Source organism: Phalacrocorax aristotelis, chromosome 19 (assembly GCF_949628215.1).
Source record: "Phalacrocorax aristotelis chromosome 19, bGulAri2.1, whole genome shotgun sequence".
In the NCBI taxonomy this organism is placed as follows: Eukaryota; Metazoa; Chordata; class Aves; order Suliformes; family Phalacrocoracidae; genus Phalacrocorax; species Phalacrocorax aristotelis.
In genome coordinates, this window is record NC_134294.1 from 4,932,626 (window position 1) to 4,956,364 (window position 23,739).

A 23,739-nucleotide genomic window follows, 5' to 3' on the forward strand; every position below is an offset into this window, starting at 1 on the left:
GTGGTGGTGTTCGAAACTTGGGAACTCATTGAGATAACTATGGACTGCAGACAAGTAAGCTGGGTTTATCTTGTAAATATTTGTAATTCTTAAAGGCGTTAACCAAGATTGGGGTAAGGGACAGGGTTACTGTCAATTTATGGTTTTGACCCTCTTTTCCCTTAAAAGTGTGTTCTTTAGTACTGCTGAAGTGGCTTCATTTGACCCTTTCTTTGTCCCCAGACTCTTGCCTCCTGTGACTGAGAAGAGAGGAGCTTGAACAACCTGCCCTAACTTCCCTCCTCGCGTGATGCCAGCTGTGAGTGTTTCTTTGGCAGTGTCTTAGCTGGTTGTTGTGAACAATAGTCAAGGAAGCAATCAGCAAGTATACTGCCCTAGAAGTGCTACACATTGTTGGGCCTGCCTCATCTCCCTGGCTTGAGAGGCGGATGGGGATCCGGGCTGGGATGCTGCCCTGGTGTCCTGTGTTGCACTGGAGCTTGGCGTGTCTGAGGGAGCTGAGGGCTAACGTGAGAAATGCCACAGGGCGCTTGATGATGTGGTCGCTGCATCAGAGATTGGATGAAGAAAAGACAAGATAAACATGTTGCAAGTTGCTTTGCTCTTTCCTTGTCCTTCCTACATGCATCTTCCTGAGAGTAAAATACCGGCTATTGTTAATAACATTGCAAAAATACAGCACTAGATATTGGGAGAAGGGCCTGCTTTTAGGAGGAATTCATCTAAGCCTCAATCTCAGGCTGGTAATGACGAGCTAACTTGGTTTGGAACCTAGCATGGGAGCAACTCACCTGAAGTCACTACTCCTGGGTGCTGGTCAGCAGCCATGCATTGCAAATACATGGAGTTGGGTGCCCAAAAACTTAGATGATCTTTCTGGGGAATAATTAATTAGATCTTAGTTATGCAGTGACATATTACTTAGTCTGGATAAGAGGGAGGCAAGGAGGATTTATGGAAAGGACAAATCCTGCAATATGGGATTGTTCTAAGGGAGGAAATGCAAGAGCACCCGCCCTTGGAAGAAGGAAAGTCCTTGCCTAATTCTTGTTTAAACTTCTAGTACTCACACAGAGGATAAGAGCTTACATAAATTTGATCAAACCAAGCTGCATTTGTCTTTTCTCTATGGCCTTCGTTGATTTGGCATGAGCTGGGTGTTGGAATCCAGGGACGCTGGAGCTCGATCCCTCTTTAAAAGAAATAGCTATGGCTTTGGTTGCCCACATTTCTGTATGCCTTTTTTCTCCAGACATGAACATAATTGCACCAATTACAGGGACCCGCGAAACTTCACGAACTGTCTATAATCAAGTTCTGCACTCAGAAGATAATGGGTGGCCAGAAGGGAACACAGTGTCCTTCTGTTGCAAATCTTCTGAAACTTCCTCTCTGCTGTTGCTGGATATCTGTCATGAGATGGATGTTTTGAGCTAGTACATCAGATTTCCTGATAAAATAGTACTTTTCTATGGCTTTTTACTTTCAGATTTTTTCCCCCTGTAACAGAGCCAAAGATGACCATGAGTTCCTTTTTTTTTTTTGGGGGGGGGGAGAAACAGGGAGTGTTATAGGTAATGAGAATGGCTGAAAAATATCATTGGAAGGTTGCCACAAAGATAGCTACAGAGTGCCTCTGTGTATTCTGTGTAAATGCCCTTCTTAGTGCCCTTTCCGAAGTGCCACTACTCCATACTTGAGTCTGAGCTGGGCGTTGGCTGAACAGAACCGACACAGTGACTGGAATGTTGGGGTGACAAACACGTGGGGCCTGACCTGTCTCACTTAGAGTGTAATTGCTGAGCAACTTCACCGGTGTTCGTGAAGTTGGTGAGTTTGAATTCCAGTTTATTCTTCATATGTTTTCTGTACATAACTTTGCAGTTGTGCTTAAACCAGGATGGCTAGTAGTGGCTAACCATCCAGCTAGTGTCTGTAAATATGTGGGCACTGCATGTACGGTGCTGTTAAATGTGCTCTTTGCTACCTGGGAAGGAAGCGTGCCGCAGACGGCGTCGTTGAATACCAAGTGGTGTTGTGGAGTTCTGCATCGGGAACGTGGGAACGTAACCGCGGCCGACCCCTGAGTTGGATGAATGGTAGTGGCTGTGCCCCAGTCGTCCGGGACCTGAGCAGTCAGCGCCCACGTGTAGAGGGAGAATCGGTAAATTGCCTAACACAAATATTTTATGCCTGCTTTAGAAGGAGGGTGAGGAATATAATATGGTGTTTTACAACCCATTTTCGAGGTCGTATTTGGCTTCTAGACTGTAGGTGTTGAGCGTCCTTGTGTCAATGAAAGAAATGGCCTCTTGGGCTCTGCACCCTTTCCCTTTAGCATAATTGCCTCTTTGCTGCTTCGCACTTCATCTGTTTCAAATAACTTGTGTAAAATCACTTGAGGCGTCTAACTCAGTAACCAGGGAAGCTGACACGCTTCATGACTTTTCCTACTTGAGGGTTTCATTACTAGCTTTTATATTCCTGTCTCATCTGTGTTAAAACTATGGGCTGTAAGCAGACTTTTCTATTGCAAAGTACAGTGTGTGCCTCCAATTCAATTTACGGTAAAAGCTACACCCCAAAAATACTATTTGGCCTATTTTTGTACTACTAAATATAAGAGACGCAGTCCGTACATTTTTATTATAGGTAATGAGAATGGCTAAAAAAGTAGCATTGAAAGATGGCCATGAAGATGTCTACAAAGAGTGCCTCTTGGTATTCCATGCAAGTGCCTTTCCCAAAGTGCCACGGTTCCGTATTTGAGTCTGAGCTGGGTGATCCTAAGACCAGGCCTTAAATGTAAGATTTTTTTTGTTCATGGCATACTCTGTTTCATTGTGAATGTACAATATTAATACCTTTATTTTTCTCCATGCAGCCACAGCATGAAGGAATATCCCATATTAATCTCCTAATTTAAATTTGAAATGAAAAATGATCACAACACTCGGAGCATACTTTAACTCACTGATTGTGCTGGCTTGATTCCAGCAGTGTAACTAATTACATTCTGCCTGCAAAAAAAATTCTCATTGCTCGTGGCTTTTTTTGAGAGTTGCTGGCTTGAATTCTTGTGTGATCTCTGCAGCCTGACTCCACATTTTTTATGCTAATGGAAAATTGCTTAAAATGACTAAGCATCTCTCCCTGATGAAAGAAAAGCCATTGGGCTTGCTAAACAGATCCAGAATACTGCTCTGATGGTAAGTGATGGGTGTGTCCTGTTTCACAGTCGTGTACCCACACGCTGCTGTGAGGTGCTAGTGCTCTGGAGGTGGAACACGAAAGACTGCATAAACCCTGGCTCATCTTGGTGCAGCAGGTTTCACCCTGTTGTGATTGATTGCCCCAGGGCCATTCTTCTATCCCAACGCCGAGCCTGCCAACAGTCGAAAAGTTGTTACTCTAACAGTTGCCTGCCATGCTGGTTTGGTTAAAGGAGATAAAGGGACTGCATGTTTCAGTCTCTTGAGAACCACTGGGAGCCAGGCTGGAGCAACAGCTAACATGCCAAAGTTAGTACTCGGACACCGGAGGCAGACCTGCCTGTCTTGGAGGGAATACTGCTACAGTACAGTTGAACAACAGAAGGATGGGAAGCAGGAGAATGGTGGGCGTTAATCTAGAAGTAGCGGGAGCAGAGAAAGCCACAGTATTTGGTCTTGCATAATCAAGATAAAATAGGAATTCATATAGCATTCGTTAATTCCAGAGGACCTAGAATGAATTTAAACTAACCAGTTACAAAACTGTGAGACTTTGCTTTGTAGTTTCCTACACAAGGACGGGCAGGGAAAACAGTACATAGTGGTTATATCTCCAAATTACAGGATTGGCTCTATGTACTTCTATGCATATTTAAAATGCTGTTTCCAGAAAATCTGTTCTCTGTATGTGAAATGGCCTCACGCCGTGCCAAACTTCCAGCATGACTCTTCACATGTGCATGTCACATTCCTCCTAGTTGACTTGGTAGTACCTCGTTGTACGTATTAGAGCTGTCTTGACCCCAGTGTTTGCCAAATAAAACTTTTCAAATATCTCAAAACTCTTTTTCTGAGAAGAAAAGCAACATAAAAGTTGGCTACCGTGTCTGCACCTATTTAGCTGACTGCCTTGTTGCTTAGTGTTCTTAGTAGGTATGAAGTGAATGTCTTTCCTTGTGGGTTTTTTGCTTGATTCTTCTAAATCTATTTGAAGAAGTTGTTTTCTGGAGGGGGTGGCTACTGAGAAATTCTTAGGAAGACTGTTGGTGATCATTCGGGAATTTCTTGAGCAGCCCCAATGTCTTTCATTGAAGATATATCGAAAGCTGTCTGTTTTAGTGTCCAAAATGGAATAGATGGGGTTAATAAAGTCAAGGATTAGGTCCTTAATCTGTGCCAGGACTGTTAGAAATGTAGATTCTTTTTTTTGTCACATGCTAGAAAAGGCAACAAAGGACAAACATGAGGATTTTCTCCCTCAGAAGCCTTCTCTTAACCATGCTTCCCTGGCTTGCTTTCAGCTGATGGAGTGAACCTAAGGATCAGGTGATGACTTAAAAAAATGGTCCTGTTCTGGAAATGAAGAGCTCAGGCACTGGTAAAACTGTTGGCTAGCGGCTTTTATTGTGTTACGATTCCAGAGTTAGGTTTATGTTTCCAGAGAGCAGCTTTGTTAACTCTTGGCTAGATGTTCCCATATATACATCGTGTCTTGTGTGGGCATAGCCAGGCTATGCGGGTCTGTCAGCGAAAGGTGATGCGCAATGCGCGTGGCTTTGTGTTCCTCTGAGAAGGTGGGTGAGAGCTGGGTGTCTTACTGCTCCCAGCCTGAGCCCCGAGAGGCTAATGAGTACAAGAAGTCAGTACAAGTACTGACTTTCTTGACAGGAACTGCATGGTGATTTGAAAACTACAACTTTAAAGGGCTTCTGCCAAACGGAGCCTCTAATGGCTGATTTTAATTTTTTTCCTGGTAATTTCACTACACATCTACTTTTTTTTTAAATGGGTGCAGTGAAACTGGTCTCTACTTTTTTCCAGGCTCCTACCTGAAACGACTTCTGTCCAAGCTGTGGGCATGATGCAGGGATGGCGAAAGGTGACCAAGGTACATCTCCTGTTAAAGCCATCTGCCTTCAGAGCTAGAGATGGCGGAGGAGCTCTTGTTAGATCGGGATAATGGTGAAAACGTTAGTGCCTGTAACAGCAGTGACCTCTTGTGGGTAGTGAAGATGGCTGGTGGTTGGTGTTTTGAGTCAGAGGATATTATTCTGTTGTAATTATGTCTGTGACCTTAAAGTGAATGTGGTAGAGGGAGTTTGGGTTCTCTTGGCTAGGTGTCAAGCAGCTATAAATGGTGCTAGGACTTCATCACATGTGTGTGATCTGAAGCTGTGATGTGAAATAATGTCCTAATTGTTCAGGAGCAGTCCAGACTCCTCTCTCCCTGGTGAACCCAGAGCTCGCCTTTGAGCGCGTCGGGGGAGTGAGGCAGAGTGAGACGAGAACTTTTGCTCATGTACTTTTTCCACGAAGTGTTTCCACCTCTGGTAAAAGCAGTGTCTTGCTGGTCTGGCACAAAATCGGGACAGTAACATGGTACTATACAAGCAAGCCTTGTGTCTGTGATACGCAGAGGTACTGTGGGGGTTGCAGCCTCTCATAATCACTTAAGAGCCCTAAGGCATATAACCGGGTTCCTAGTTAACTGAGAACTCTGCCTCAGCCCGGCTTCCTAGCCAGCTGCAAAGGCAAAGAAAGAACTAATTGTTGAAGCCTTTTTGTTTTTAAAGGTTATGTCAGTACATTCTATCCCACAGTTAGTGGAGGTAAATTTATGTAGTTAAAGCTCAACTGATGCCTTATAAGATGCAGTGTCAGAAAGCTCTTTTAGTAGTTGGTGAGACCAATTCAAGGCAGTTTGGAATTCAAGTCAAGTGTTTGTGTCTTTCCACCAAATACCAGGTTGCTTCACACCCCCCCCCGTGCTTTAAGATAACCTGAATGTGAAATGCTGAAAGGAGAATTTTCATTTTGTATGTCGCTTTATGACGAGATAGTTACTTAGATGTTTACTTTTCTCCTCTGAGCTACACACAACACTGCCTTTGGATTATCACGTACCTTTGGGCAGTTTCCAAATATTTCTGTTCTTGGACAACTGCAGATTCCATGGGACAGAAGGTAGGAACGTGAATCTGGGCAGAGACAGCTGCGCTGCTGCCCTGCAATTTGAAGGTAACAATATCAAGATTACAGGAGTGCCACAGAGGTGCTGGGTGCTGGATGTCTTGCACACGCAGATGTGAAGAAAATGAAAGGTAGTGGGAATCTTTAAGAAGTTACCTGCCTCTTACTTTACTCAGTTTTGAAGCACTGATTCTTTATGCATGCCCTTCTGTGGGATGATGACTTGTGTGTAAATTTTCCATATTCCTATTTTTAGAAAATAGGGAGAGATCCAGCAGAAGATCCTATGCCTGTCCTATTCCTTTCTGATTGCTAAGGGAAAGATACAACTTTCAGAAAATTGAGACAAAACCAGAATTTTCATTTCCACTAACTTGTTGTTGTGATTCAGATATTCCCTTCTTTCCAGTTCTTAAAAAGAAGCAAATAGTTTTTCAGGTCATTGTAAGTTATGAAAATAAACAGCTATCCTGCAAGACTTAAGCTGTGCTGTAGAGCTACATCTGTCACCCCAAAATAAAAGCAACACTTAAAAGCCAGAATATTTGATGAAGTGGCTTGTCTGAATGCTTGTGAGGATGTTGGTGATAGGCGGGTGAGTGTTTTGTGCTACAAAAGTGGGGAAAGGGAAACCAAAGAACAAGGAAGAAGCCAAGAATGTGTAAGAGCAGCAGCTGGGAAGGCCGCCTTGACAAAGTTTTGTCGCGTGGGGTTTTTTTGGGGTCAGAAGGTAGCTAAAGAAAGCCTGGAATAATGATCAGTTGAAAAAAAGCTATTAGTGTCAGATTGTGTTCAGGGGAAATGTAAGTGGCGGCAACTTCCTTTTCCCATAAAGACTATGCAGAGGGCATCACGCTCCAAGATAAACTTCTGCTTTGAAGACTGGGTGGTAAAGGTCAAAGAGGTCCATAGAAGATCATGTTTCTAAAATAAGTAACTTTAACAGAGCAAATGACAGATGCATCAAGGTGACCCAGAAGCAGCACACCAAGCCTGAGTCTAGCTGGAGATTTAATACAGAGAATTTTTTAAAGCTCTGAAGTTCTATCAACTTCTTGGACAGTGTTAGTGTGACTTGTTCTTGGAGGTGAATCTCTGGAGCAGAAGCTGCATTTGGATAGCATGGGGCAGGCAGCTGTAAGATGGTTCATTTGTGGGGGTGCTCTGTGTGCTGACCCATGTGGCCCCTTCCTGTGCTGTTGCAAAACTGATTTAAATCCATCTGATAAAAAGCTCTTAAGACTTCCTCCAGAGCTGGCACCCAATCCTAGGTAGCCAAGGCATAGCTGAACGTCAGTGAAAAGCTCTTTGGGAGCTGGCAGAGTGGGTGTGAAGGCTGAGCCTGGCACACTGATGTATCCCCAAGGACTTCTGGGATTCATTAGAAAACTGGATTTGAACTTAGAAGTCAAAACCAGGTGCAGATAATTAAAAGCGTAGGGAGGCGGTGGAACTGGCTGCAGGTTTTGAATACAGCTGTGCAGCAGGGTGGTGGAAGAAGAAACTGCTGCAGTGGAAAAGTGGGAAAACCTGCTCTTAAAAACATGTAAGCAGTAGTGGCCCTCTTAAACTTCTGAGGGGAAAGTGGGTTTTGTTTTTAAAAAGTGCCTTTTTTTTTTTGCAGTAAAATGGCAATAGTGCAAAAATAGTGTTCAATTAAATACTAGTTTTATCCTGAAAAACTTAGTTGTAAAATGGTGTGTTCTAAATACAAGACTGGTCAAAAGAAGTGATTTAAAACGTCAAGAAGAACGCCTTCTCAATTTGGAAGTCAGGAATGCAAAACTGAAAGGACACTGTGGCCAAAAGTAATATGCAAACACTGAGTAATCTGCAGGTTTTTAAGATATTTCTGTCAGATGTGTTTTCTAGGGTGTGTTAGATGGCTTCAGGGTGCTGAGGGAAGCTTGCGGAGGTGGGGATAAGGCACCACCTGGTTTTACAGGTGAGGATAAACCTTGTTGAAAATTGTGAGCTTAGCAGGGATCCTTCATGGCTAGGTAGCTAGGAAATGGTTACGCTGTTGGAGAGAACAAGGCATCTGAAACAATAACCATCTCCTTTGGACACTGAGCACATCCCTATCCACATCAAAGGTGTAAGGTATGAGCTGACTGTGTGGAAGCCAGTGAAGTATCAGGGAAGCGAGAAGCGAACAAGGACGTGCTTTCAACTTTCTTTACCAACAGAAATGTAAAAATTTGTTCATGTAAAATGTTAAACATGTAAAATTATGTTTAACAGCAACAATGCTGTATCGTGTCTGCTTATAGTTTTCTGCTTCACAGGCTGCAGGATGCTGCAAGAGGCAGTGCTGCCGGGTTTCAGGGTAAAGAGTGTGGAAGGTAAAGATAACCTTGGTGCTGCCTCGGGAGGGTGAGGGAACCGGGGGGAGGATTGCCAGCCTGATAACCTCTGATCCCGCGTCTCTGAGCACGTACGCTTCCAACTGGGCCCCTGCGAGTGTTCTCTGCAGCACTCGCGTATAAATAGTTCTGTCTTGGAGAAGGGTGGGAGAGTTGCGTCCTTGGGGGAAGAAAGGTATCAAGTATGGCTTTCAGGAGATGATAGTAAAAAAGAAAAAAAGGCATTTCTTTCTGAATCGGTTCCTTCTGCTACACTGCACTGGGCAGGCACGGCCGGTTTGGGGTTTTTTGTTCGGTTTGGTTTTTTTTTTATTTTTGTGGTTTTTTGGGGCTGGTTGGTTTTGTTCGGTTTGCTTTTTCTTGTTTTTCTTTTCATTTATTTGAAGAAAAGAGATGGTTTCTGGGCTCTGGGGACGCAGCAGCTTTTCGCCAAGCGTCCCGTCGAACCCCAGCCGGCTGCAGGGATTTCCCTCGGGGACGCGCCCGGGGGCGGGGGGGGGCCGGGCCGGGCCGCTCCCCCGTGACGGGCGGGGGCGGGCCGGGTCCCCGCAGCCCCGCACCGCCCCGCACCGCCCCGCGGCTGCCGACCGGCGCCGGCTCCCGCGGCTCCCCTGCCCCGCCTCGCTCCTGCCCTCGCCTTTCTCACTCACCCCTTCCTCTTCCTCCCTCCCCGCCCCGCCAGCTCTCCCGTCCCGTCCCGTCCCGTCCCGTCCTCCCCCCAGCGCGGCTGGGTGTTTGCCTCCCCTCCCGGCTTCCTCTCCCTCCTCCTCCTCCTCCTGCTGCTGCTGCCGCCGCCCGGCCGCCCCCGGCTCTGCCGCCGCCTCCCTGTGCCCTGCCGCGGTGTCCGGCATGCCCGAGCCTTTGCCCCCCACGGAGCTGTACGCCTCGGAGCGGGCCGTCGTGCTGGTCTCCTGTGTGCTCTCCTTCCTGGGCTCCAGCCTCCTGGTTTGCACCCATGCCCTGTGGCCGGAGCTGCGGACCCGTCCCCGCCAGCTCCTGCTCTACCTGTCGCTGGCGGACCTCCTCTCAGCCCTCTCCTACTTCTACGGGGTGCTACAGGACTTCGACAGGACCTCGTGGGACTGCGTGCTGCAGGGTGCCCTGTCCACCTTCTCCAACACCAGCTCCTTCTTCTGGACCACGGCCATTGCCCTCTACCTCTATATCACCATTGTGAGGGGCTCGCCCACGGGCGCGGGCTTGCTCTGCTGCTTCCACGTCGTGAGGTGGGTGCTCTCCGCTCTTCCTGTGAGAGCGCGAGGTGTGGACCCCGCAGGCACCCACCCGTGGCCCGGAGCCACCGCTGCCGCACGCGCTGCTCGGCGATGAAGCGCTTGGACGGCTGCTCGAGTCACCTGCTCTTAAGGATAGTGTGTCCTCCTCAAGTTCCTTTTAAACAGTGATTTTGCTGTCTTTTAACTAAACCCTGCTTATTTCCCCTCTCCCCTCCCATGCGAAGAGATGGAGACATGGAAAAGATAATTATTTGCTTAAGGTCACACAGAAAAATCTCTGGCAAGAGATAATGACTCTGAAAATCCTGGTTTCTGCTTTCCCTCCACGATCTGCTCTGCCATCCTAGAAATAATATTGTGAAACTTGTGTTTGCGATACCTGCCTGCTGCTGCCACAACTCCTTGTTTGGGATCTGCCTCCATGGGTCCCCGACTTCCCGGTGTCGGCCGGGCTGTGGACCCTTCCCCTTTCTCAGGCAGGCTGCTGTAATTCAATACTCATAGGAGAAGGTAGCCTACAAGTGAGGAGGCTGCTAGAAAAGCACTCTGAAGGTTGTTTTGGTGCGTTTGATTGAAAGCAAGACAAAACAGACTGCAGTGTAGCTCTGTGTCTCAGTTTCTCTATGTAGCAAGTTAGTTTTCCACGTCATCTTCAGTAAAAGCTTTCATTTAGGCATTTTGAGCTTGTGGAATCATGTGCTACCTCCACACTGAGCAAAACAGTGATCCCTCAGTCCTCTGCACTGCCAAGCTTTTGCAACAAATAATAAGAATGATCTGGTTTAAAAAAAAAAAAAAGCAGCCATCAGAACAAGTCCTGGATTTTCTTTGGTTTCTTAGTCAAATATTTGTCATCCTTTATTTTCAAACAGCATCATTTGGGAGACAATTAATTTAAAGATGAGTCCAGGTAAAGGTGGGCTAGAGGAAGACATTAAGGCTAAGTGTGAGTCAGGGAGGCTCTTCAATTCCTGCCCTACCTGTCCTAATTATTGCTTGACAGCGAGGTCTGTGTGTGCGCGGAGGCCTGAGGTGGTGGCATGTGCATCTGGGTACACCCGGCTCTGGTTGGTGAAGCTGAAATAAGATGCAGTGGGACACTGGTGTTGGTTAGGTTATTTCATTTCAAGTGAATAGAGTTGTACTAGAAGAATTACAGGGAGGACAGAGTGCCAGTGGAGAGCCAAGGAAAAAAGGAGCCTGACTTCTTTATGGACAAGCTGTTTATGTCAGGCTGCATCAAAGCGTTGATGCAAATCTGGCTTATTTGTACTTTTCCTGTCTACTAATCACCTGTTGCGTGGCCTTTGTCTGTACTTCAGCTTACCCATCTGGTTTAATGCTTCTCAGCCTCATTGGCTATGAAGCGTGGAAAGAAACGGGCAGATTGACCAAAATAATGTTGGCCTTAATCTGCGCACGCTTTTAAAACTGCAAAACTCCTGAAAGATTGCTCGAACCTTGTGACAGAGAGGAAGGGAGTATTCACACTGAACTTCCTCCGAGTGAATTCACTGGGTTTATTTTCAGGTCTTCACATTAAAAGTAAGATGCCATCTTCTGGTTTTGGTATTGATGAGCTCCGCTTGCTCTGTCTGAAGGGCAGCATAGAGAGCTTCCACCGAGGGCTTATGGCCAGGTTCTGCTTTGAAAATGACTCCCATTCTGTGCAGAGCCAGCGTTCAAAGCTTCTTCCCACCCTATGATCTGTATGAAAAGCCAGAGAAAACGAGCGAGGACCTGTCCTCTGCCCATCCCCTTGTGACCCATCTTCCTTCTTTCCTTCCCTGCGCTTTTATCATTACCTGAGAACTTGGTCATAAAAGAGAAACTCTGGATGCCGTGTTTGGCGATGGCTCCCTCATACTTTTCAGCTCTTCGGAGTCCTGCTGCCGAGCTGCGGTGCTGTTAGCCTGAATAGCTTTTGGTGCCACGCAGACAGGAACCGCTGCAACTGATACAAAGAGATACTAGTCCGTACAGTGATTGCAGAAGGTAGGTGAGGGGGATTTTCTAGGGCAAAAGGAAAGGTGGCAAAGGGCAGATAACGTTTTAAGGATTTAAAGATAAGTTTCCAGTACTTTTATCTAGGCAAGGACCTGGGATTTTTTCTGCCCCCTCCTTGCTTTGTAGGTTGCTATTGCAGTCAGGCAGCAACCGCTGTGTAAAGAGACGCTTCTGCAAGGGCTTCGAGGCAGGATGGTTTTGTCGTGCAGGTTGCCTATTCTTCACAGCTAGTTACTCCTAAGGGGCAAGTGTTTGTAAAGGTGAATACTCTTAATGCTGAGTATAACCAGGCTGTTTGTTCTTCAGCTGAGTGGAGCTGACTAAATGCATGTTGGAGGTCAGTACCTGAAATTTTCTTTTTAGGGAAACTAGGATGTTGCGCTGGATGAAACCTGTCCAACAGGTTTGTTCCTTCTTGATTCATGTGGCAACACATCCACCTAGTGTACTGCTAGCCTAGAGAGCTACAGGCTCTGTTTTGGTTTAAACTTGTGTCGAGCTCAGATGAGCTTTGAAAACAAGCTTGCACTAGCTTTGAAAATATTCATGTAGTTGTAAGGTGTAAGTTCTGGCATCCAAAGTGTAAATTCCCAGGCTACTTCACTTGTTCTGGATTTCTAAATATCAAGTATCATTTAGTTGGGTGATTTCATCTTTGCTGTGAGAGTAGTTGATCCGAACCTGGGGTGAGGAATGGACCAAAACGTACATTGGAATTGTTTCTTGCTTTGCTTTTGATAGCAACTGCTGTCAACCTGTGAAGTATTTGCATTTCATGGTCAGGCTTTGCAGATGGTTATAAGCATATATAGGCTTTTATATATATTTTAAAAACATATCCATATGTGCTTATATATATGTTTATAACCATGCATATATATATGTATATATGCACGCCTGTCCATGGAGTACCTGGGGATCCTGCCGTGTGCTGCTGTACCGTACATCCGAGTCCTCAATTCCCCTTGCGTGACTGTGACCGTGCCAGTGCTAAACTTCAGACCTGGACTGAAGTCCCCAAGAGTCGCCTGTAAGGTGCAGGGATCTCTTGAAATTTGCTGTGCCTTGATGGTTTAGTTTATAAAAGCTTGTAGGTCAGGCCACTCACAGCGCGAGCTACCTGACTGCTCGTGTGTTAGCGTCAGCTTCTCAGTTCTTGCATGTGTCTCTGGGAGGAGTCTCTGCTTGGTACCGGGAAGTTGGTGCTTTGGTACTGCAAACACAATTTAGTGTTTGGGTTAAAAAAAAAAAGGCAAAATTACACTGGAGCATATTTGGTCTGGAGTTCTGCTTACGATGTATGCTCAAACTTCTTTCCTGTAGTCGGCCGGTATATCCAGAAGACTGATTCTTCTCTCTTACAGAGTAAAAATTCCTGTCTCTAGAAGGAATCATCTGCAGGCTTGCTGGTAGGACGGCTTGTTGTCTAACCTGTGCAGGCAGGTGACTGCAAGTCTTCCGTGCTTGTAAGAGCCTGGGAGGCGGAGGGGGGGAAGATAAAAAGCAGCTGTGCAACATAAATCAAGATGTGGTATTAAGCCATCCGACCCAGGCATACTGAGGACAAGAAAACCAACACAACTTGACCTGTATGCTGCTGTAGTTTACGGGTCTGTGTCCTACCTTGTATACGTGCAGCATGGGTGTTAGCGTGAAAAGTTATGCTGGGTTGTATGTGTTTTTATTAATAGATTGCTGGGGGCTATATTGGGGAAGTAACTACTGTTTTATCTGCCTTAGAGATGGGATTGGCAGCCTTCTTGCAGAGGTGCAAGGAGTAGCTGCCTTCCTCTTCTCCCCCACACTGATTGCATTTGGATCCAAGCGTGCTTTTTAGAGGCCCAACCTACATAATTGTACTGTCTTTGGGGCTCAGAGTAAAATTTCTGCCTCTTTGTGTTATCTTGGGTCCTTTTTTTCCCAGTCTATACACATGCCTTGGGTGTACAATATTGTGGGTTTTTTTGTTCCTCCATTCTCCTAGATGGGTATAAAGCATTGGTACTTTCCAGTCCTTGGGAATCCGTCATTTAGGGGTTCTAAAGAATAATCAAATCACTAGTGTCAGTTCTCCTTTCGAGTTTTCTGAAATGGAGCTGAAGTTCACTGAAATGCCTGTTCAGTTTCTAGATTCTTTCTAATTTCACTTTGAGTTTGTAATCCTTTGTCTTGGGTGTTAGCTGTAATAGCCCTCTGATCCCAATGCGCTACTTCAGTGAAAATTAACTGCCTGATGTGTGGCAGTTTTCCTCCACATTCTTCCTTTTACTAATCAGATACTTGAAGATTTTTAAGTCCCTTGCCTAGTGGTCTGTTATTTCCTGCACAGCCTCTCTCACTATGTCTGTATGTACTTATGCTGTTCTCTTTATATCCATGCTTAGTAATTTGACCTGGTTTTACCTTCTCATAGCTCTCTTTCAGTTTCAGGTCACTGTGGAGATCATTTAGGCAAATTAGTTTTTTTAATATACTTCCTTTTTCTTGGTGCTGGACTCATTTGTGCTCGCGTGCCTTAATATGGTTTCTTCAAGGAAGCGCCAGTTCTCTTGAATTCTTCAATTTAGTGGTCAGCTCTTCCAAGTGTACTGAAATTTGCGTGTGTTTGCATCTGTACTCCTTGTTTGCAGGCAAATCACCATCTTTTTTTCCAAAATGGGTCTTGTGAGCTGTGTAGAAACTTCCATGGTGGTGGCGATGTTTGGAATGTTTTTAGAATCTGGTAATAGCGCGGGAGGGCTTTCTGCAGCAGAGCTGTTCTTTAAGTAACAACACTGGCCTGGATTAGAACTGGCTGTTCCTAACTGAACATTGAAACACAATGTTCTAGACATGCTAGAAGGTCTCTGATTTTTTTTTTTTTAACAGCATGATATTTACATGTTGTTTTGTAAGTGAACCCAGACATTATTTAAAAGTAGGAAATGAAGTGTTTTTCAGATCTAATATCATGGGATTATCTCTGATTTTTTCAGTTGGGCTGTGGAATTTCAGATAAGCTGGTCTAGACAACTGCTTTTGCCTACATAGTCTGATGCATGTGAAACAGATTTGAGGAAGAAGATCCTTTTCATGTTCTCTGCAGCTGCTCCAGGCTGTCTGTGAAAGATGAGTAAGAACCGGGAAAGTGGTGAGAGCAATACAGTAATGGCTTTGTCGTCTTGCTGTCTGGAGAGACCAGGAGGGTTATGCTGGAAGCTCAATCTGAACACTCTGAAGCATTTGTTTACTGAGGAAGTGTCCCTTGTCCTTCTTAAGGCTCCAGAGAACCCTTCCCTGAGGATGACTATGGGAAGGGCAGGTGATGCATTCAGCTGCATGCAGGGTAGTGTTTCAGTTGTGGAGTAATTTGTGAGTTGTACGTCACATGCTAGGGCAGGCCTGCAAAGTCCTGGGTGTGAACAGCACCCAGGAAGGGGCTGAGTATCTTCACATTTGGGGTCATGGAAATTTTCAGTTCTGGCTCATGTCTTTCTGTGGGCAGCCCAAGCTGGTGACAGTGACTTAATTCATGTGTGTCACCACACTTACTCTTCTTCTAAATGCTTCCCTGTATTTGCTTCTGCTGTCAAAAGAGATGCCGAAGTCAAAACACAGCTCTAAATTATGTGAATATGAATGCTTTTTGCTTTCTTAGCTTTTTGCTGTTATTGACAGTGCTTTTAATTGGGAAGAAACTTGCCCTTTTGTCTGCTAGAAATTATCGTTTTGCTCCCAATATATTGCCCACACCTCCATTTAAAACCAAAATTAAAAAAAACCAAAACAAAAAACCACTGATGGTATAAAATAATGAATTTCTTTGTGTGCCAAGTGTCAGTTAGAAATCAGAATGTGGGATTTGGTTGCTTATGTTTGAAAGCTATGCATCAGCCAGCTTGCTCTTGAATGGCTGTGTCCTACAGGAGAGTCACGTTGTGCAGTGCTCTGGCCGTGTCAGATGCTCGACCTCACCTGTCTCCAGGAGAGAACAGGAGAAGGGGAGTAGGCAGGGTGTCTCCCGTTCACCTCGCTGAACCCTGACCGCCCGCCGTTGTGCGAGCCAGGTCCCAGTTCAGAGTCCAGCACATCATTGTGCATCTGCCCTTGAGGACTGGGGATCCAGGTTCCACGAGTGGGTCCCCAGGAAGTGGATTTGCCGTCCGCATTCATATGCTGTCAGCTCTGTTTGTCAGTTGCTTCCCTTAGGTGTGATGCAGGAGCGTTGATGTTCTGCAATAGGTATTGGCCTCCTGTCTGGTGAGGAATCCCTTGGTCTGTCACCTATTTCCCCTGGGGTGTGGAAGGAACTAAACCAGGTATGTTCCTGGCTTAACCTTGCTCTTCATGTTCTTTCCTCAGCTGGGGAGTCCCCCTTGGCATTACGGTGGCTGCTGTCGCACTGAAGAAGATTGGCTATGATGCCTCCAATGTTTCTGTGGGCTGGTGTTGGGTCAACTTGGATGCAGAGGATCGGGTCTTGTGGATGTTGTTAACAGGGAAAGTTTGGGAGATACTGGCCTATGTGACTTTGCCGGTGCTCTACATTCTCATCAAGAAGCACATTAATAGAGCGGTGAGTATTTTGCTGTTTTCAGCTTAGGTTACAGACTTGCTATGTGATTATATCCTCTCATGCTCTGAAGATTTTGCTGCATATTTAGCAGCTACGCAGGCAAGAATTGCTTCATACACTGCTGAAATGCACCCACCGCTGGGAGGAGGAGTACAGCTGGCTGAGCAGCCTGCAGCATCATTTCACAATGACTTAGCACAAGAGGAATGTAAAAGCCTTTTGAAAACTTAAGGGGTTATGGGGTGTACATGAGTGAAATATAAATCCTTACAGTAAGAATTGAAACAGGATGTGAAGGACAAAATTCAGCTTTAATCAGTCTTCCATAGTTCCACTTGTACCAAGCCTGAGTTAGGCATCTGGACATACCTCGTCTCAGTCATTTTAGGATCTCTAATGACAGTTTGCTTTTATTAATACCTGTTTTGTACTAGCAGCATAAAGCCCCATTTGGGAGTCTGGGCACTATAGCATTAGGCACCATATACATACGCAATACAGGAACACACCCTGCTCTAGGAGAGTTACAGGATTCAGAAGCTTATTTGCTGCTGTTCCTGGTGAACACAAAGAATCCAGGCATCTAGGACAACACTTGATAATAGAAAAATCTCAGTTGAGAGTGCCAGAAGGAACTAAATCCAGAGACTCCTTTTTTTTTTCCTCTAAGTTGTACTGGGGGGAACGCACACCTGGGTAGATGTCCTTCTGGAAAACGCTGCCACTGCAACCCTGCTTGCTGAGGTGCAGCTGTGGCAGCTGTCGTTAGGGACAAACACAAATCTGGTTAGAGCAGGATCCCACAGAGGAGTTGGAAGAACAACATAGCCTTAAGCAGTCCTAAGGGTCCTGGGAAAGGGGAGTTGGGAAGAGTTTGCTAGTGCCTGTCACCATCACCTGACACCAATCAGACAGGACACAGTGTTCCAGCAGCTGTCAAAGATAGCAGTGTGACTGCCTGGAAACCTGACCCCCCCACCTGGCCAGGCTCTTACCCTCTTGCTCTGCCAGGGATTCCTGGGCACTCTGCTCTCCCCAGCTCCCAGCCCTGACCCTCTTATGGAAACAGTGTAGAGGGCAGGCAGCTGTCACTCTGTCCTCATAACGGGGGGTCTGAGGGCTGGAGCACACAGGGCCTTCCAGACTGCAGCGTCTCTCTTCTCATCACTGGGCATTTTGCCAAGCCCAGTACCCTGCTTAGTAAGCCTCTTTACTGGCAGGAAGGCTCCCACTTCCAAGGAAGAGCAATAGGCTGGTTTTGGGCTGAATTAATGGCTGAGATGGGTTTTTCAGTAGTGGCTCCTGCCCAGTCTGAGAGGCAGGAGAAATTATGGAAGTAGCTGTTGTGGGGGACACATGCAGGGTGTGTACTAGGGGTTTTCCAAAAGGAAAGACTGCCTGGGAGTGGATGGAAGCAGCACTGAAAGCCCTCAGCAGGACTTGACTCAGGCCACCGTGCAGCGTTTGTCATACAGCTCTGTTCTGGAAGGAGTAATGTGGCAGGACTGGGAGTATCAGAGTGAAGGAGAATACTATGCGTCGAAGTTGTGTGTGCTCTCTAGCCCTGACGGTAGGAGGAATAGTTTGCTGCAGGTCACCTGTCTGAGATTTAATCTATTCATCCACATTAACATCCTGGTATTCAGCATCATGTATCCCAGCAGCTGCTTTGTGTGCTGTGTTGATCAGCTCTCCCCCACCCAGGAATCAGAGCACATCCAGTAGCTTCTACTATAGGAAGTTGTCGTGGGCCTTACAGCTCCAACCACTCTGATCCAGGGCACAGATCCCTGGTTTTCTTTTTTCTACATGTTCTGGTATAGAGAAGTTTGCTGGCTTGTCCAAATCTACAGAAGCAGGTTCTACAAAATCATGCTGAAGGACTGGTTCACACGGGCATAAATTCCTTGTGGAACTTGGTGGCTGTGGCCATGGTGAGGCCAAAAGTCTGAACAGTTTGAGAAGGATGAGCCAGACTTCTCCCCATATATATCTATATCTACCAAGAGGCCTTCCCAAGGCCAAACCCTTACCCATGCATTTACGAAGTGGTAAAGCCAGCAGCAGTGGGGCCAGGCCACTGACCCAGCAAAACTATTCTGTGGAGCACCGCATTATTTTTTTTACATTGTTAGGACCTGGTTTCTTGGCAACTACGTAGTGATGTTTGTTAGTATAAAGTGTTAGTGGGACTGTGATAAGGGCCGGATATCCTTTATTTGCCAATTCTTGGCTTCAGCAGGAATGCTTGCATTAGCAAGGGCAGACTGTGGCTGAAGACTGGTGCGCATAACTGTGTCCCTGTTAACTGCCTGCAAGATGCAAAAATTTTGTTTGCTTCAGAAAGAACCCCTGGAGCTAAATGTCCAACGTCTATAGCTTTTTGTTCACGTTTTTGTCTCCCTCCCACCTTCCACGGAAGCACGCAGCGCTCTCAGAGTATCGCCCCATTCTCTCAAGAGCACCTGCATTTCAGCCCCGGACTTCCATAGCAGATAAGAAGTTGATTCTCATCCCTGTCATCTTTATCATCCTCCGCATCTGGAGCACTGTGCGATTCATTCTGACCCTCTGTAACTCCCCTGCAGTGCAAAATTCAGTCCTGGTTGTCCTGCATGTAAGTATTTGCCAGGAAATCTATTAGAAGGAGGATCTGGGAGGGAGATAAGGCTTTGTTTTTTCTTAATATCACTTTTTTGTGCCATGATGCAGTGTGTACTGGTAAAACAACGCGCGTGTTGCAAGAACATCTCCCTGCTGCAAGCGCGGTCTGGGATGCTCAGCAATAGGTATTTCAGCAGCATCTAGTGGCTACAGAGGATAATTGCAGTAGGAGTGTTGGGCAGTGCCGGCTGCTTGTAGGAAAAGCAGGCTCAGCCCAGGAATGTTGGATGTCTGTCCTTCAGCAGAGCTCAGCCTGCTCCTCCCCCAGACCAGGCTGTAGGAACGGCAACCCACGACAGCCTGAGCTGCTTTTGGGTGCAGGGTTGATGTTTCTGAATCTACTTTTCTCATTTAGGTGGCAGTTGCTGACTGTCAGGTGGGCAGTGCTAGGGCTGGTCTGACATGATGTTTGCTTTTCTCTGGGGGGTGCCTGTAGCAATGGCACTGGTTATAATCCCTTTCTTGCCCTTGCAGGGAATTGGTAACACTTTCCAAGGAGGTGCCAACTGTATTATGTTTGTCCTCTGTACGCGGGCGGTCCGGACTCGGCTGTTCTCCTCCATTTGCTGTTGCCACTATGACGAGTTGGACTGGTCATTGCAAAGATCTAACAGCTATCGGCAGCAGCCGGAAACCCACAAGAACAAGGACGTTCCAGGCCCTGAGCAGACGAAACCCCAGCTTTCCAGCACCTGAGCCTGGGCTGCTTACATCTCGGTGTTGATTTCTTCTTTCCTGGTAAAGATCTAGCGTGAGTCTTTCCCCCTGCCCTGCCTGTGCACAGCGTCACGATGGGAGGGGTGGGGAACTGCTGTCAGTAAGCAATTGGTAGAGAGGGAGGATTCTGCTGTGGGGGTTCCCTGTCTGCCTCTACAGCTGCTCCCCATCATGCTCCTTTTGGGGTGAAATCATTTATAGAACTGATCCACTCCCCTTCCCTCTGAGCTGGGGTAGTGTCTGTTGCTCAGGCTTGTAAAATGAGGAAATAGACAGCAGTGCTGTCTGGCCACAAGACAAGTGAAAACTGAAGAGGAGGAATTAGTGGCTCCTTCTGATGTAGAACACCACACACACACGCACATTTCTTCAGTACTGCACAGTTTGGATATATTTAGTGCCTCAAGTATTTTTCATAAGACAATGCAATCTCTGCTGCCGATCATCATAAAAAGAAGACAATAATTCATCCAAGCTTATGTAGAAAATCTGTAGGAGCAAAAACTTGACAGAAGCTCTTCATCACTTCAGGTGCAGGACTGGACACTGACGCCCTTGCATTGGCCTAGTTGTGTGAAGCATCTTGCCTCCTTGCGCTTGACCTCATGAGTGGTAGTTGGAGAACATGTAAGGGGGTCAAGACTTAATCCATTTAAGAGCACGTGGGGTTGGGGTGCTGTGTAGGCTCTGTGAAGCAGATATTGATAGCACTCTCCTCAGTAACAGAGGGTAGCTGAAGGAGGTAGAAACCTAGAGCAGCTGGCATGACTGCTTAGGTAACTGTAAACTGTGATGTTCTGGGAGCTGCAGTCTCCAGAGAGTATGAAACCCCGTGTACTTTGGCAGTTATACTTAGCCTGCAGGTCACACTCAGTGAAAAGGGCCGAGTCTGAAAGGCAGCAAACCTGTCTGGGTCGTGGGGCACAGCAGGGGCTGAGCATCCTGGAAAGCGAGCTGTGTATTGGGCATGGTAGGTCTTGGAGTAGACCTCTCACATACATCTGTTTCTTGTCCTCCCAGACCACAAAGCCTGAAAAAACAAAGGGTTTTTTTTAATAAATCAACAGTTCTTTTTAATTTGTATAACAAGTTTTTGTAAAAAGAACAGGAGCCTCATGAATTGCATGGGGAGAGAGGGCAGCTGTCAGGCTCCCACTGCTCCAGGCACACAGCTGTTCAAAAACTGCTCTTATAAGTTTAATTTTAGTCATTTTAACAGCATGCAGAACATGTTTAAATGATACAGTGATCTCATGGGACCGTAGGCAAGAGGTGAGTCCCATTATTTCCTGAATTGAAGACTTGGCATTAACTTTATTATTATATTAATATATTTAAGCCTTATTGTACACAGGCTGTGTAAACATGGGAAGGTGGAGTGCTCAAGAGCTCATTAGCCCATTTCATGGGGCTGTAGAGGGGCTCAGCTCTTTAGCATCGCTAGAGTATTTGCTGGGTAGATGCAAGCATCTTATCTCTGGCATGGACGCCTTCAAGAGGTTTTTTCCTCCTTTGAAAAGGCTTTTTTAAACTTCTAAAAGCTAAGTAGCAGCCTTGGTAGCTCTACCTCATGTTAATCCCATGTGGCTTGGAAAGAGGAGCTATGTTAAAAACTTCTTGCAGAAAGGCAGGATAGTAAATCTTAAAATTTGAGAGACTTAGAATTGTGCTGTGTTCAGTTTTTTGGAGGCAGCCCTGAAAAGAGGAAGTAAAATTGGCACCAACTTGGCTTAAGGGGAAACAAAACACTAGAAACACCACTACCCCCCACGAAAAAAGCCAAACAAAACCAAAAAAACCTAATCAAAACAGATTCCTTGTTCTCAGTTTGCCTTTTTCCATAGCAGAGCTCTGAGAATTGCTTTTGGAAGAATGTGCAGCTCGATGGTATTATATTTCCAGCTCCCAGGGGTTCAAGGAAACCTGTTGGTTTGTAAAGGCCTGCTATGGGCAATAGCACCTCTGCTGATACAAGTGGAAAGTCTCTGGCCATCTTCATGTTGGCAAGGACAGAGAAAGAAAAGCAGCCAACAGAACTTCTTGGAAGTGTCTTTAGTTCCTGAAGCTGACGGCAGCCTAAATATAAACAGAGGTGGGATAACGGGGGCTGTGTGTGTGTGTGCAGAAATGCTTGGCTGCATCTGGCAGGTCCCCCTCAGTCTCTGGCAAGAAGTGCGAGTACAGGCGTAGTGCTGGAGTGCAGATCTCCTGCAGCCTCAGTTGCCTGTGAGGATGACTCTAAACTCTTTCCTGTCAGGCATGGACTGGAGAATTTTAACGTAGATGTTTCTGAAGGTGGCTAAGGTTGGGGTACCTGGCTGTGCTTTAGGACTGGGTCCATCATGCCTATTTTCAGCTGCTGGAAGGTGATGTCCCTGTGGCTTGAGCTGTGGCAAGCCTGTTGCCCTGGCTGAGGGCAAACCTGTGCACACTGGCTGCAGGAACATGGGGCAGTCCTGGATTTTTAACTCTGCTTCATTTTGAGCAGGTGCCGGGATCATCCCAGAGTCCCACAGAGGGAGCTAAAGCCTGGGGAAAAGCACCGCTGGAGTGGCTGAGCAAATGGAAGAAGTCCCGCTCCTCCTCGGCATTCAGATACCAGCTGCTTTGGTTTTGAACTTGCTCAGGATCCGCTAGAAGATACTGTTTGGCTGTACTCCAACTTCCTGGTTTTGTTCCCTCCTTCCCTTCTCCCTCCACTATAAATCTTAAAAATTGTTTGGGGTTTTGCTTTTCTGTCTGAAAAGACAAACATGTTCTGAGGTGAACAAATATCACGGTGATAGGAAAACTTTCGTACCTGCTGCATAGGGCTGTCCTGGGCACGGACTTCAGCCCTAGTGTGTGAGGTTTTCCAGGGGGCTCCACACTTGCTCCTGTTCTTCACTTGAATGTGGACAGTACCATGCAAACGTGCTTGTTCTGTGGTGGTGATGGATGGTTCCTCTTGATGGTTTATCCTTCCTCCTTGGCGGTTAGGGGTTGTCATCATCAGGGTTTGTCGTGGCAGCATGCGTACTGTCTCCTGGGGAAATCTGAACTCTGCAGGCTGCCCCGGTGCTCAGGGATATCTGGATCTGTCACCCCAGCCTCCGGCAAGGACAGCCCTCACCAGCAGCAAGACGATGCCTGGCATGTCCTCTGAACTCCGGAAGACCTCTGCCAAAGCTACTGTCTGGTCTTTCTTCAGGAGTGTTATATCAGAGCTGGGGAGGGGATGGTTTTCGTTTGTTATTTGGAGGTAGCGTTTTGCCTTATCTCAGCTCCTCACTTTCTTGGTTTTTAAATGTTTTCGCCAACTTTTACAAAATAAAGTTTTGTTTCCTTACCAAGATGTTGTTCAAGCATGTTTTGATGGGTCTCAGCACCCTGGAGCATTTGGATGAGAAACTGTCACAAGATCTTCCTTCAGGCTTCTTTTGCGTCTACCATAAAATCTAAGGCATGTACAGGAAGACAAATCTCTTGTACTGATTTGTAGCTACGCTCCTCTTCCTATCTTTTTTTATATTTATAGAAATGTAAACCTTTCACCAGTTTGAACCACCTCTTCACCAGTATGTGGTGTTATAGTTCATTCTTACTGGCCTATTGCTGTGAACTGTGGAAACACCTCTGACAAGAGAGTATGTGGGTCTTGTTGACCTTATGGCCTGTGGCTCTCAGCTGTGAGATTACAAATTGCACTTTCTCCAGATGAGGCCAGGCTCGAGGGTAGGTGGGACTTGGTGCCATCCCGCACCTTGCCCAGATAAAGTCAGGTCATTATCGGGGGGGGAACCTGAGGCATGGGCAGGCTGACAGCTGAGCATTGCTGTGTAAGTTGCCATGTGATTCCAACCGGTAATGAACTTATCTCAGAGTAGGTTCAAACTTTGGCCGTCTCATGGGGCTGGAAGCAGGCAAGAGCCCTGGTGTAATAGGCGGTGCTGGACCATGGCTATATTCACAGCTGATTGAGTGACAGTGTTACTAGGGCTGCACAATGCTTCCCATCTGGGATATCTGCTTTG

General features: G+C 46.4%; 1 protein-coding gene and 1 long non-coding RNA gene across 6 annotated transcripts; both read left to right on the forward strand.

Moving 5' to 3' along the window:
- Positions 1–377: 377 nt before the first annotated feature.
- LOC142066651 (uncharacterized) lies at positions 378–5,100 on the forward strand. 2 transcript variants are annotated; one of them, XR_012663756.1, is made up of 5 exons: positions 480–1,830; positions 1,996–2,164; positions 2,653–2,805; positions 3,095–3,209; positions 5,034–5,100. It is a non-coding gene; the product is annotated as an uncharacterized LOC142066651 (long non-coding RNA). The 2 variants fall into 2 exon arrangements; XR_012663755.1 differs by lacking the exons at positions 3,095–3,209; positions 5,034–5,100 and adding an exon at positions 3,239–4,048 and having other exon boundaries at positions 378–1,830.
- A 1,082-nt stretch (positions 5,101–6,182) lies between these two features.
- Positions 6,183–23,058, forward strand: GPR157 (G protein-coupled receptor 157). Of its 4 annotated transcripts, XM_075114404.1 has the most exons (6): positions 6,183–6,313; positions 8,471–8,527; positions 8,935–9,774; positions 16,132–16,345; positions 19,484–19,747; positions 22,215–23,058. In XM_075114404.1, the coding sequence occupies exons 1-5, from the start codon at positions 6,279–6,281 to the stop codon at positions 19,703–19,705; spliced, it is 1,368 nt and encodes a 455-aa protein (XP_074970505.1). In that variant the 5' UTR covers positions 6,183–6,278; the 3' UTR covers positions 19,706–19,747; positions 22,215–23,058. The 4 variants fall into 4 exon arrangements, 3 of the variants coding, with proteins under 3 accessions (XP_074970505.1, XP_074970504.1, XP_074970503.1); XR_012663754.1 differs by lacking the exons at positions 6,183–6,313; positions 8,471–8,527 and adding an exon at positions 18,768–18,962 and having other exon boundaries at positions 8,947–9,774; positions 19,484–19,760; XM_075114403.1 differs by lacking the exons at positions 6,183–6,313; positions 8,471–8,527 and adding an exon at positions 18,768–18,962 and having other exon boundaries at positions 8,948–9,774; positions 22,212–23,058.
- Positions 23,059–23,739: the final 681 nt, after the last annotated feature.

Coding starts and splice junctions, on each gene's coding strand:
- GPR157 (XM_075114404.1), top strand. CDS start 6,279: ATGTCTTGCACACGCAGATGTGAAGAAAATGAAAG. Junction 6,314..8,470: donor AGATGTGAAGAAAATGAAAG/GTAGTGGGAATC, acceptor TCTGCTTCACAG/GCTGCAGGATGCTGCAAGAG. Junction 16,346..19,483: donor AGAAGCACATTAATAGAGCG/GTGAGTATTTTG, acceptor TTGCCCTTGCAG/GGAATTGGTAACACTTTCCA.